Source organism: Drosophila elegans, unplaced genomic scaffold (genome assembly GCF_018152505.1).
Source record: "Drosophila elegans isolate 14027-0461.03 unplaced genomic scaffold, ASM1815250v1 contig_814, whole genome shotgun sequence".
Taxonomy (NCBI): Eukaryota; Metazoa; Arthropoda; class Insecta; order Diptera; family Drosophilidae; genus Drosophila; species Drosophila elegans.
In genome coordinates, this window is record NW_024546167.1 from 6,668,476 (window position 1) to 6,681,950 (window position 13,475).

General features: G+C 40.9%; 1 protein-coding gene across 1 annotated transcript; it reads left to right on the forward strand.

The window, feature by feature from the left end:
- Positions 1-410: 410 nt before the first annotated feature.
- On the forward strand, positions 411-10,171 carry LOC108138133 (protein wingless). Its single transcript, XM_017260177.2, has 5 exons — positions 411-955; positions 2,725-2,975; positions 6,530-6,831; positions 8,114-8,541; positions 8,764-10,171. Exons 1-5 carry the CDS (start codon positions 840-842, stop codon positions 9,068-9,070), a joined length of 1,404 nt encoding a protein of 467 aa, XP_017115666.1. The 5' UTR covers positions 411-839; the 3' UTR covers positions 9,071-10,171.
- The last annotated feature ends 3,304 nt before the right edge of the window (positions 10,172-13,475 follow it).

Here is a 13,475-nt window from a genome sequence, read left to right on the forward strand (position 1 = left end):
TTGCGATAAATAAATATAATTAAATGCAGTCGAGGCTATGACGAAATTTCATGAGATTGCGCAAATAAACCGGCAATACAATCGATTACACCGAAAATGCCGGGCAGAGTTTTTCCATTTCCGCCATTTCTTATTGGGCGACGTACGCTATATATATATAAATACACCGCACACACCGAAAAGCGAAACATATATAGGAATCGATCCCGAAGACAGAGAAAACAAACGACAGATAGCGGTGCTCTTCTGGCGCATGCTCACAAATAGCAGCAGATGGATAGCTCCGCCCCACTCGCACACACAGCAAACGGCGATCGTGAACCGACTGCTTACGATCCGATCGGATCGGGGATCTCGGGTCGCTGCTGACAAACGCAGAGTCGGACGAAAGAACGCACCGTGTGTTTCAGTTAAGCGTTGGCACTGAACCGGGCAACAATCTTTCACTCCTCCGCTCTTGAATCGTCGCGATCAACCGATCAACCGATCTACCAATCCACCGATCTATAACTAGAGCAAACTGAGAGAGTGTTCTATTAATCGAAACGATCGAATTTAAAGTATTTTAGCGTGGAAAACTCACAAGTTCTTGTTGTGTGTCCCATGATTGCCGTGTGATCGATCCATTGGAATTAATTGCACAAATATGAGCAGCAATATCGGCATGCGCATGCTAATGATGATTATGCCTCATTTATAGTGCGCTAATTGAACGCGAAATTACTCGATAAAACCAAATATACCCCAACCATTCGCAAACAAACATCAACTCGAAAGAAAAATAATACCAAGTGTGTTTTAGTGAGAGTGTGTGTCGATTGACCGAACAGCCGCATAAAATGGATATCAGCTATATCTTCGTGATCTGCCTAATGGCCCTGTGCAGCAGCGGCAACAGTCTGAGCCAAGTCGAGGGCAAACAGAAATCCGGAAGGGGCCGGGGCTCCATGTGGTGGTAAGTCCATCAAATATTTTCCATTAAATTGGGCAATTAGCGTGAGGGCGACAATAAAAACAGTAAACAGCAGTCGGTAGAAAAAAAATGCTGAAAAACCGGGACAGAAGTCAAGGAACAACATCAGGGCACGCGCCCAAAAGTTTTCGATAAACATTTCCCACAGTAACCAAACAAAAAAAAAACAAAACGCTAAAGGTATTGTGCGTGACGCACCAAATGCGGAAGCCACAAAATGCACACACACTAAAAAAATAAAATAAAGCTTCGACTTCGCTCCAAACTTCTCCGCATCTTCTTCTTCTCCTTGCCTGATGAAAGCAATTAAAAATTCTAAGCGCGCATTCAACTTTTACTTGGGATAAACTTTGTGTGTGTGTGTGTGACACAGTTTAAGATCTGAATGGGGTTTTGGGTGAATGGAATCGAGGGGTAATAAAGAGGTTTGATAAGGAAGTCAAGACTTTGGGATCTACCGCAGAGTTGCAGCAACATTTTTTTACTAGCACACGCAGATAAATCAAGTTCGTTGCCTAAGTCTTTCGTTTAGCTTTTGGATAAATTTAAGAATTGCTGTAAGAACAAAAAGTTCGCTATAATGTTAAAAAGATTAGTTAGCTAAAAAAAAAAGTAAAACATTAAACATTCTTTATCCCTTAAACTTCTTCCGACAAATTAAATATTTCAACAATATTTAAAATTACTAAACTTTGACAATTTAAAGGAATTCAATTTTAATCACAATTTTTAAAGCCAAATGTTTATTTGTTATTGCTATTATTACCCAGCTTCCATATATTCTCTGATGAGTTGTTTGTTTGACTTTTATCATGTGCAAAACTTCAGCTAAGCCTTAATAACTTTTTATAACGGCATAAATTTCAGCCGTAACAATAAAAAATCAACACAAATACTTAAAAAAAAAACAGAAACAAACACAGCGACACAAATTGTGGTTGCGACTTGGGATTGCCGTCGCATAAATCTCAGTTGGGGCATCGATTTAATCCGCCTGGGAATTGAAATCGATTGGCAATCGCTGCCCCCCAGATCCCCGCAGATGTTACACTTTCGATCAAGTTTTTGTTTTATTTACGTACTTTTATTAATTTTCGTTGCATTGCGCAACGTTCTGTTCCCACCGCAATCAGCATTCAATTGAATTGGCAATTAATTTGCATTCTCCGCGGCCTGTCAATAAACATTTGTTTATGTCTGTTTATTGTTTGTCGTGTGCATAAATAAATACATCTATATGTGTTGCTGCTAATGAAGCGTGGAAACAATATTATAAAGATCAACAATTGAAACAAGAAAATAAATTATGACAGGTCAGAGGGGAGCAAAGCGTTAGCCGACAGGTGTCTGCAAATATTTGTCCATCTCCGTGTGAGTGTACCTAATATATATTTGTGTGGTTTATGCTTGAGTAACGCCGGCAATTGACGTATACCGCCCAGAAACAACAAATGCTTGAAATACAAAAAAAAAAGAAAAAAAAAATAGAAAAGCCGCAAAATGGAAAACCAAAAACAAAATAAACCGCACAGCCTAAAGAAAAACAGCTCGATCTCAAGTCAAGTGGAAAGACACATAAACCCCTGAAAAATATGACAAAAAAAATGTTACAGCTGGTGGAAAACCTCGTTCCCTTCAATCCCGTTCTCATTATTAGGCGCAAAACTCAGCCAAGCATTAAATAGTTTTGACAACCTCTTTCCGAAGATTGCTCTTTTAACTTTCGGTTTTTCTGGTTCATTTTATTTCAGGGGCATTGCCAAGGTCGGCGAACCCAATAATATAACGCCCATTATGTACATGGATCCGGCCATCCACTCTACACTGAGAAGAAAACAGCGACGGCTGGTCAGGGATAATCCCGGTGTGTTGGGAGCCTTGGTTAAGGGCGCCAACTTGGCCATCAGCGAATGCCAACATCAGTTCCGGAATCGTCGCTGGAACTGCTCAACGAGGAACTTCTCGAGGGGCAAAAATTTATTCGGCAAAATCGTGGATCGAGGTAAGTTTAACAAAACAGTCACTTAACTTATATGATATATCGTAGTTACCACTTAGGCTCATTTTTTACTGCCCCCATCCTTGCAACTCACTTAAGACGCCCTTCAGAAATATGATCTACAGATCTATTGTTGTCACCGCCTTCGTTTTTTACTTTTACTAACTACTAGAAAACAAGGCTGCCACACAAATTGCTTGCATAACCCAGCTCGAATCCAGTTTTTCCCTTCAACTGGTCCTTTATTTATGTTATGAAATGTCACTCCCCTGAACCTCTCTCTTGTATGTGGCGCTTGTTTGTTATTGTAATACGATCTGAGCACTTGGTAATATGTATATTTTATATATATATATATGGGTTGACTACCCTTTTGAAGGGGCCACTTTCCCCTGGACAGGAGGGCAAGTGGAGGAAGGGCGGAACAATGAGTTAGCTCTGTGCTCGATGCACTTGCTCCACTTGCATTTCAGCGTGTTTATGCTAATGAGCACAAGTTGGCAGTACCAGTGGAACCACTGAACCTCCGGAGAGTTGTCACTCACTCAGCCATTCAAATCAATCAAATGTGCTTGTCTTCTGGGACTTTAGTTCTTCGCCTGCTGTGACAGCAAAATCCCAGGAGAACGGGCAGTTTTTCTTATATAGTATAGATGTAAACAAAAGTCGCGCATGCGCAGTTTTTGTCCTGCCGCGTTTTTAGCTGGAAATCCATATGACTCCCGCCCTCGCCTGCCGTTTTATTAGCTACTGTTTTGTCCCGTTGTCCTGTGATCCTGACACTACTACCTGATGTTCGAATATATATAGTGGGCGTGGCAGGCGTCGCGTGGCTTCGATTCTCCAGTTACAGTTCCAGTTCCCTCGCATCCGTCTGTCAACGGCAGCTGACTTTTATAGCCAGGCTCTTGACCTTATCAAGTTATTTTTTTGACTCTCCACCAACACATCCTTTTTATGAGCTCTCGACATTTTATGGATTACTTAAAAGAAAAGGGAAATTATTGCCTCGGTGACAGCTTTTTATCGCAGCACTTTCATCGCTTTCCACAATCAAATTTTTAATGTATTTGTGCTATGCCCATGCCCTTGGCCCTAATTAACACCTAGAGCGCACCATTAACACTTGGGGTTCGGGTTTGGGCATGGGTACGGGTTTGAAGCGGAGCCAGTGGCTTTCAAACTGCTCGACAAAAATAAAAAAAAAAACCCTGCCAGCGGGGCACACAAAAATTCCAGTCTTGTCTTTATTTCATTTTTATTCCTAAGGCTGGCCTAACTTGTTTTCTAATTGGTGACACCTTGTCAATTTGCCACGCCACACGCTTTAACAGGCCGTCTCTATTAGTGAATTCTGGAAGTCTCGTTGGGTTTCTTGCAGAGATTTCCTTTTTGGCAATCATTGGTTCGTGACGAAGCCGCCCCGGGTGTCCCTGATTCCCTATATCCATATCCCTCCTATGCTACTATGTCCCTGTGGGTTTTATATCAAGAGGTCTAAACTATTCCGGGAACTGCTGACGATGCTGCTGTCACTAAGCAGCTTAACCCCGAGATGAGCTGGATAGCCTTCTTTTTTTTTGGCAGGACTCAGGATCAGCATGGGATGCTGCTTCTGATTTTCATCCTGCTCTCAATTTCAATCAGCTCGAGACACGCCCACTCACAGCGGAAATCCGTTTTGGCAATTATATGTAAGACAGAAAAAAACGTATCGCATTACATGCGGAAATTTATTTTTTGGTTGCTCCATTTTGGCCACACCCTTTCTTTGCCTAATTGCTCAGGGTGCACCACCCTCGCTTTTTTATTATATATTTCGTATTTATTATCTTTTGTTCGCTATTTACACAAAAACATAAAACAAAACACAAAAAACCACAAAAGGAGAGTACGAAATGCAAACAGTATTTCGCTTCCAAAAGGTAACGCGAATTCTTGCTAAGCTAATCACCAGAAAAAAACAAAGTCACCAATGACTGTGTCACGCCTCTGGGCCCAAGCCCCCCGCCCCTCTTCGCACCACAAACCCCCCCCTACCCACGCCTCTGTGATTTCCAAACCTTTTGCGCATGCGCCGCCGCCTTATCGCGGCCCAAACATCTTGCACATATTTACACACAATTTACCTGTGTGCGCCTTAAATTTCGTTACATACGTGAAATTATTTAAGGAAAAACGAAACCACCAACAACAAACAAACAAACATTAACCGGGAATTGAAGGCTCACTCTGCTATAGTTTCGGAAAAAAAAGAAAACAAATTATTTCGTGGTCGAATTCCAGGAAATCGAAATCAAAAGCGGCAAAATTTTTAACACCAAGCGGAAGTTGTTTTCGTTGATACAGAGAGCGCGGGAATCTGTCAATCATCAAGTGCAGACTAGTCAATCATAGACATATCAATCAACACTTGCACAAAAAAAATTAAAAGGGTAATTTTCGGATTTAAAAATGTTATGTCTTACTCTTGGAAACATTTTAAAATGTATTTTTGATTTAACAAAACTTTCGATTGCGTAGTTTATTGATTTGATAAATAGTTAAACATAAATATTCATCATATTCATTAAATAAAAAGGAAAATCAGTGACATAAATTTGAGTTTTCAAAGTTGGTACATTTCAAGTACTTTACACTCTTCGAAACGCAACTGAAAATTCCAAACATGGTTGACAAGGTTCTACTCAAGAATTTTCAGCTACCTGAACGGCGAGACCATCCCTATATATATATATATATATATCATATCTTGAGCTATGAACCGAGGCGAAACCACTTGAAAAATTATCTGCAACATGTAAATTCAATTTTCATTGTTCTTTATCTGTGATGGTCTCGCTCTCAGAACAGAAACCGAAACAGAAACGACTGCGAACGGAGGCAGTTACTAAAAATAAAAAAAAAATAAAAATAAAAGTAAAGCGTACAAGGGGGAAACTGTCCACTCGAATGGATTGTGCAGAGATGGGCCCAAAGTGTTAAGTTGGAATTTATAGTTGAGCGTTTAATCTGTGTCAGGTTTTGGTGCGCTCATCTCTTTTTCTCCGTGGCATCGTGGCATTGATAACTTGAAGTGTCATAATTGACCAGGCTTTGGAAGACAAGTGCCATTACTCATAACGAAAATTTCAACTCTTGCCCACGACGTCTCCGGCCATCACTTCACTTGGCTGAGATTGAGATCTTGTCTTGCTCGCGTCGCGGTGTATTGGACTTCGGTGCGAAGTGGAACACCCAGAAGGCGAAAATAATGACTGCATGGAGATATGAAATTTTTAATACTACTGCTTCTTACTTTTTTTTTAGGATTCAAAACTGCAAAGGCAAAAGAAAGTATTTAAAAATACATTTTGAGTATTTTTATTTATTTATTTATTTTAACTTCAAATATTTTATAAATAATTCATGAGCTATGCATAAAAATACTTCTTATTACAAACAATGCACCTTTAAAAAATAGTTACTAGTTATTATCATTATTGTCTTGAAAACGCAATTTTATTTATTTTTGAGGCACTGAAACTAAACCGAAATTCCTTTCCATTTTTTTGCAGGCTGCCGAGAGACGAGCTTCATCTATGCCATTACCAGTGCGGCGGTGACCCACTCGATTGCCAGGGCCTGCAGCGAAGGGACGATCGAGTCCTGCACCTGCGACTATAGCCACCAGTCGCGGTCCCCACAAGCGAACCACCAGGCGGGCAGTGTGGCTGGAGTGCGGGATTGGGAGTGGGGCGGCTGCTCCGACAATATCGGATTCGGGTTCAAGTTCTCCCGGGAGTTCGTCGATACCGGCGAGAGGGGTCGCAATCTGCGCGAGAAGATGAATCTGCACAACAACGAGGCGGGCCGAGCGGTAAGTTAAGCTTCATAACATTAATACACAGAGAAAAATGGATAGAAAATAAGCCACAGTAATATTTGTTTAATTAATTAATTTTAAATTAATTTTCAAATTCTTTGGAAAAGTAACAATGGCTTATGTAGGTTTTATGTCATATGAAAATCCATCTGTTTTTGCTCTAAATTATATGTTTTTTTCTGTGTAAACCGTAATAAGTAGTCCTAATGTTCGGTTTAAGCCTGGCTGGGCGATTTACGACTGGAGCGCTAATAAAAACCAGCGACGACAATTTCCGTCCCCACAATTAATTGGAGCCGAACGCCAATTGGCCTAGCTGGCTTATCTATTCCTCTCTCTTTCGCTCCCATCTCTAGCTGTCTCTTTCGCTGCTGAGAATGTGGGGGGATTTCTGCACTCGTTTGCGCTTGTGTCGCTCGTATATTAACTCGTTGACAGCTTCCAGTTCCCCTCCACATGCAAGAAAATAGTAGTAGGACTTAAGTTTTTGGGGGCAACTGCACAGTGGTTTCAGTTGTACAAAATCTAAACAAAAATAATAAAGTTCTAACTAACTTATGGTTCGAAACTCTACCGGTTCCATAGATATTTCTCATTTAACAACCAATTATAAATTGACTGTGCGTTAAAATCTAAGTACAGTATTTATATGGTACATCCAGATTTGGCTAGCTAGTTGGCTAGTTGACACACTGTGCGACGCCACTCCCGCTGACCGTTTTAGTGGGGCGTAGAAACTAGCACACTGCGCCAACATCCAGCTAGAGCCGATCGATTCCACCGGATCCGGGCCTAGTCCTCCCCATCCCCATCCTCATCCTCCGCCTTTTGGAGTGCAGGGCCCACCGTCTGTGTTATTATTTTATTACTTGTTATGGGCCGCAGCTCCATAATCATTGCGATGATCAGCATGATGATGATGATGATCATTAGGTTGCTGCTGCTGCTGCTGCTGAAGGCCCCCCAACTGCGTTGATTTCTTACTTTTGGTCCGCGCACAACAATTACAACCCAGCCACTTCGGGATGGAGGGGGAAACATGCAACAAGCGCACAGCAAGTTGCAACAACATTTATTGATTTTTAATAACTGCAACAACGTGGCAGGCGGGCCGCCAATCTCCCAGTCAGAAAAAAACGGCAAAAACAACAGCCGGCTAAGAAAAAACAGCAAAATAATTAAGTGAAAAACATATTGCGAGTCGAGTGGATTCGCAAGGAGCCTAATAAAGTCATACTAATGAACAATCTCTCCCCGCTTCTTTTTCGATCTACAGCACGTCCAGGCGGAGATGCGACAGGAGTGCAAATGCCATGGCATGTCCGGCTCTTGTACAGTGAAGACCTGTTGGATGCGACTGGCCAATTTCCGTGTGATCGGTGATAATCTCAAGGCCCGCTTCGACGGAGCCACCCGCGTCCAGATTACCAACAGTGTGAGGGCCAGCAATGCCTTGGCCGGAGTTAGTCCCAATGCGGCCAGCTCGAATTCCGTGGGCTCCAACGGCCTGATTATTCCCCAATCGGTGGTCTACGGCGAGGAGGAGGAGCGCATGCTGAACGACCATATGCCGGACATTCTGCTGGAGAACAGTCATCCGATCAGCAAGATCCATCATCCAAATATGCCGTCGCCCAACAGTTTGCCCCAGGCTGGGCAAAGGGGCGGTCGAAACGGACGTCGGCAGGGCCGCAAGCACAATAGGTAAGGATCAAAGGGATATATAGAAAAAAAATGGCTAAAGAATATAGAACAATACTTTGAACTTGAAAATACATTGAACTTCATTCAGAGAATTGAAGAAAATTTAGAGAAGTACACAAATTTGATGACAATTTGGCATATAATAGTAAAGCTTTTGAAAAGCCAATCAAAAATTCCTAAGCACCACACTAACTTGTAACTATTTTACTCTTCTCCCCGCAGATATCACTTCCAACTGAACCCGCACAATCCCGAGCACAAGCCGCCAGGCTCCAAGGACCTCGTCTATTTGGAGACCTCGCCCAGCTTCTGCGAAAAGAATCTGAGACACGGCATTTTGGGAACCCATGGGCGCCAGTGCAATGAGACCTCGCTGGGCGTCGACGGATGTGGGCTGATGTGCTGTGGGCGTGGCTATCGGAGGGATGAGGTGGTGGTTGTGGAGCGATGTGCCTGCACCTTCCACTGGTGCTGCGAGGTCAAGTGCAAGCTGTGTCGAACCAAGAAGGTCATCTACACGTGTCTTTAAGAAAGCATCCTGCCTCAAAAACCCACTTCCCTCCCTCTAAAACTCGTCGCCCCACTTCTTTGTATGTGTTATGTATTTTGTCTACGCTTAGCCTTTGTTATTAGCACCTTAAGAGCCTAGACTATAGCCTAGTTAAAGATACAACTAACCGCCCTGACAAATCCCATCTAAAGCCTCACTTTTTAGCTCTCACTTTTTTTTGTAGCAGTATTACACGAGGAATATTAACGAATAGATTTCAAGAAAAAAGTGAGGAAAACTACATGTGTTTGCCCAGTTTTTAGTCATGTAAGCCAGTTCCCAATCGAAGGAAAAATATTTTGTAAATTACAAAGCCCCCATTTTTGTACCCTTAGATAATAGTTAACAATTAATATTTGTTTTTAAGTTAAGCTTAAAGTTTTCGAAGCGCGTTCCCATTCTTCTGAATCCCTATCCCTACTCTGTCGCTTAAAATCATTTTTAAATCATTGACAACAAGACTGAAAATTCAAATTACGCGCTGCTCCTTCCTTCTCTCTAGCGAACACTGCTTGAACTGCTTGCATACTGCTTTGGCCAGGACCAAAATGTATGGAAAGTGGGCAGAAATATCCTTCAAGAAAATCGATTATCCAGGCTGGAAAACAATTGGGATAAGTTACCAAAAATTCCATAATAAGTTTTCCATTCCTAGCCTGGTCATACAAAACAAAAAACAAAAACTTTTGTGTACATAAATAAGCTTAAATTAACTTTTAGTTTTAGGATAAATTCATACCAACCCCACGAAAAAACAGAAAAAAGATTTTAGTTGCTTGGAATTTATGAAATTTTGCACACGAAATATTTTTTTTTGTAAACGCATTAAATTTATCCCCCTGAACTTTCGGTTGTGCGTTCTCCCCCTCCAAATGTAGGTATTACTAATTAATTAAATGCACTTAGCTGGCTAGTTAAACTAAGTATATGAATAGCTTGATATGAATATTATATTTAATTAATTTATACTAGCTCATAGACATTCAATTTTGTAAAGTATTAATGCGAAGGAAAACAAGAAACAAAAAAGCGAGCAGAAAAATGCGAATGCAATCGAAAACAAATCAATAAAAAACAGAAAACGACAATGAGTAAAAAAATTACAAAAAATAAAAATAAAGCAAAGTGGAATTTATTTGTGTGGCTACGACTGATGCTGCTGTTACTGCTGCTGCTGCTGGGGCAATTATTTGGCTCATGTGTGGCGCAATTAGCTGGGGACTGGGGGTACAGGTACAGGTACAGGTCAGGGTCGCCGCTCTGCTCTGAGGCATTTCAATATTTGATTTAAGCCAGCTCGCTTGCGGTGGCAGTTTCCCAAGCGCATTTTTTGTGCTCTTACAGCAACTGTCAACCTGGGCAGCTACAGAAAGCAGAAACAACTGCTGCAACAAGCAGCGACAGTTGCATCTTTTGTATATCGTCGGCAAAAGTCGGTGGATAAGCCCCGATCCCCGATCCCCTGCCCAAGCCCCTTTCAGCTGACAATGCGAACGACAATTCCGCGCTGTCAGCGGCGAGCCATCGAATGTGGCTTTCAAGTTTTAGCGACTCGGGATTGAGGATGTGGATGTGGATGTGGATGCGGATGAGGTTGAGGTAGATCTTCGGCGCTGGACGATCGCGACATGCAATTGCCGGACCAACTATGCAACCTGACATCCGACAGATCTAGACGAGAGCAGGCGGGAAAGATAAACCTAAACCTGGATGAGACTTACATTGATCCTGATTTCAGCTACTGATCTGCAGATGAAGATGGAGCTGGAACTCGGACTTGGATTCAAGCTAACTAAACACACACTCTGGCCAGAATAAAAAAAAAGTGATCGTGCTACATGTGTCCACTGTGCTTGACAGTTTTGTTTCGCCTTTTTTTTTGATACGGGTGGGAAAACAATTTTTCGTCCAGAAAACGGGATTCCACAGAGATGTTTGATTAGCTGCTGATTTTTCAGGGACCTTGAACTAAGTGCAAATAACCCGAAATAAATAGTTTAAAAAACCTTTATAGTTAAAGCAGCTATCTAAATGATTGTGATGAAACAACAAAAATCACTCATTGAATGATTTAATTACTCCTCATCAGCCCCTATATCTGACATCATTGGGTACCCTCAACTCATCCTGGTTCCCCATTATGTCACTTGTAATTAAAGAATAGCTTCCAAATGACCGGCAAATGATTCACAATCCGTTGGCCTCATCTCACACTCACAGTAAAGCAGCAAGCATCGATGCACCGCGAAAAAACAATTTAACTTGTTTTAATCAAACTTTAAGTGTCCAAAAGATATTAACTATAACAGTTTGTTATATATTTTATATATTAAAAATGTTAATACTATATATATATATATTATTTTCAGCATAGGTTTTGATATTAAGATACAAATTAGAATTTGTTTAATTTATAATTGTTCTACGAATTCCAACAAATTTTAAAGAAAAATGTTTATTGCAGAAACCTTATTTCGTATCTATCAAATCAATATTTATTAAATGCAAGTGAAATCTAATGCGTTCCCTTTGCCAAATCAATTAGATTTCTTAACGCAATTTATTAGTATAAATTAACTGAAAAAAAACTTAATTTGTATATTCTTTACTTCTTTATTTTAAAATACATAGTGTGAGTTTTTTTTCTGTGATCCTGAAACTACATCTCTGGCAACCTATTGGGCTTATTGGCCTTATTGGGCATCTCATAACCCCACGGGGCACATAGTACGCGTAGTTAGAGAGTGACGTGCCATTGTTGTTACTTAGTTGGCACCGCGAGGCGACAATTGTTGTCTCCAATGAGTCGTAGTCTTGGCTTGTTGTCGCTGTCTGGTCCGAGGAGACACTGCTCCTAATCAATAAAACTAACGAGCGGATTAGGATTGCGTTGGCATGGTGGTTGGCTGTTGCAGTTATGGTGGCTCTTGCTGCTTACCAAAAGCGGGCTGACAAACACTTTCGGAATGTAATTCCTGTTCGGGATCGCGATCTTTGTAGGGATCTCTTAAAGTTGCCATTCGATCCTTGTTAGAAATATCTATAATAAATGTATTTAAAGTATTATAAATTTGGTTAATTTAATGTTTTTCCCATTAAAATTCTAAAAAGAAACTATTACGTACCAATTGTTAATAATGAATTTATCCAAATTCAAAAGCTCAAATTCTGAAATTTAATATTTTAGCATGTGCATGCTCACTGTATATATTTCACTGAAAGCTTTTAAACAAACTTCAAAAATGTTCACATACTTTTTATAAAATTTGAAATGAAACGGAATGAAACCTATTTGTATTATCATATCCGCATACGATAATATTAAATCTTAATCCATTTTAGCCAGGTGAGTTTAATTGTTCATTTACTACCGTTTAATTATAGTTCGAGAGAATTGAAACTTGTGTGTGATTTGTATTTAATGAGAGAGTTAAGGTTGTGGCTAATACTATTGCGTCCGTCGGGGCGACAGACCAAAAGCGGCGCACGTTCATCCCAAAAATGGTCAGGCGGCCTAATGAATTGCAAGTCGCCAGCGTAGTCCACTATAAACAGCCTGTTCGCATACAAAATCAAAAAAAAGGTGGAGGAAAGTATACCTAAGGAGTCGAAGTCTAAATACCCTAGAATATGGAAAATATTCTTAGTACTAATATGTATTACAATTTCAACAAACTATTTCTCATTAAATAAAATCAATAAAACATACATGCTTAAAATTATTATATTTTTTACCTGTATACCCCTTTAAAACATTATTCAAAAAATTAAGTAATTGAATTTCTATGGTAAACTATTGTACAAAGTATATAAAAAAGTTAATTTTTTTATTTAGACCTCGAACGACCAAGAATCAACATTTTAGGTTGATTTGGAAGGCTTTAAGCCAACTTTTCTAACAAAATGACATACTCACCGAAGGAGAAGAGGAAAACGAAATGAAGGTAAGAAGAACGGCCCACAAAAAGCGGATCGGGATCCCCATGTCGGTCATCTTCCTCCACTCGGTCGTCAATCGCTCGGCGGTTCGATCGGTGGATCGATGGATCGATGGATTGCCATTGCGCATGAGCGTTCGATGGTTCGACGATGGTTTTGGCCGCTGATGTGGATGTGACAATGACAGTTGTTGTTCGTCATGTTTGGAGCATGTAGTGCCCCGTTCCGAGTCCGCAACCGCATCACCGCCAGCCGCCGAAGGCCTCGCCATCCTGACATGCTCCTCTTTTGTGTTGTAATTGCAGACGCCACACGTTTCGCGCGCTGTTTGATTTGGAAATTGCAACAGATCGACTCGGAATGGGCAATATATCGCGATGGGGGCATCTCATTGACTTGGCATTCCCGGCACGCGCACTTCTTGGCATGACAAGACTTTTAAGCC

What these genes read in the sequence shown, in the direction of transcription:
- LOC108138133 (XM_017260177.2), top strand. Translation starts at nt 840, where the DNA reads ATGGATATCAGCTATATCTTCGTGATCTGCCTAATGGCCCTGTGCAGC. An exon ending in ACAACGAGGCGGGCCGAGCG is followed by an intron (nt 6,832 to 8,113) that starts GTAAGTTAAGCT and finishes TTCGATCTACAG; the next exon opens with CACGTCCAGGCGGAGATGCG. An exon ending in CAGGGCCGCAAGCACAATAG is followed by an intron (nt 8,542 to 8,763) that starts GTAAGGATCAAA and finishes TTCTCCCCGCAG; the next exon opens with ATATCACTTCCAACTGAACC.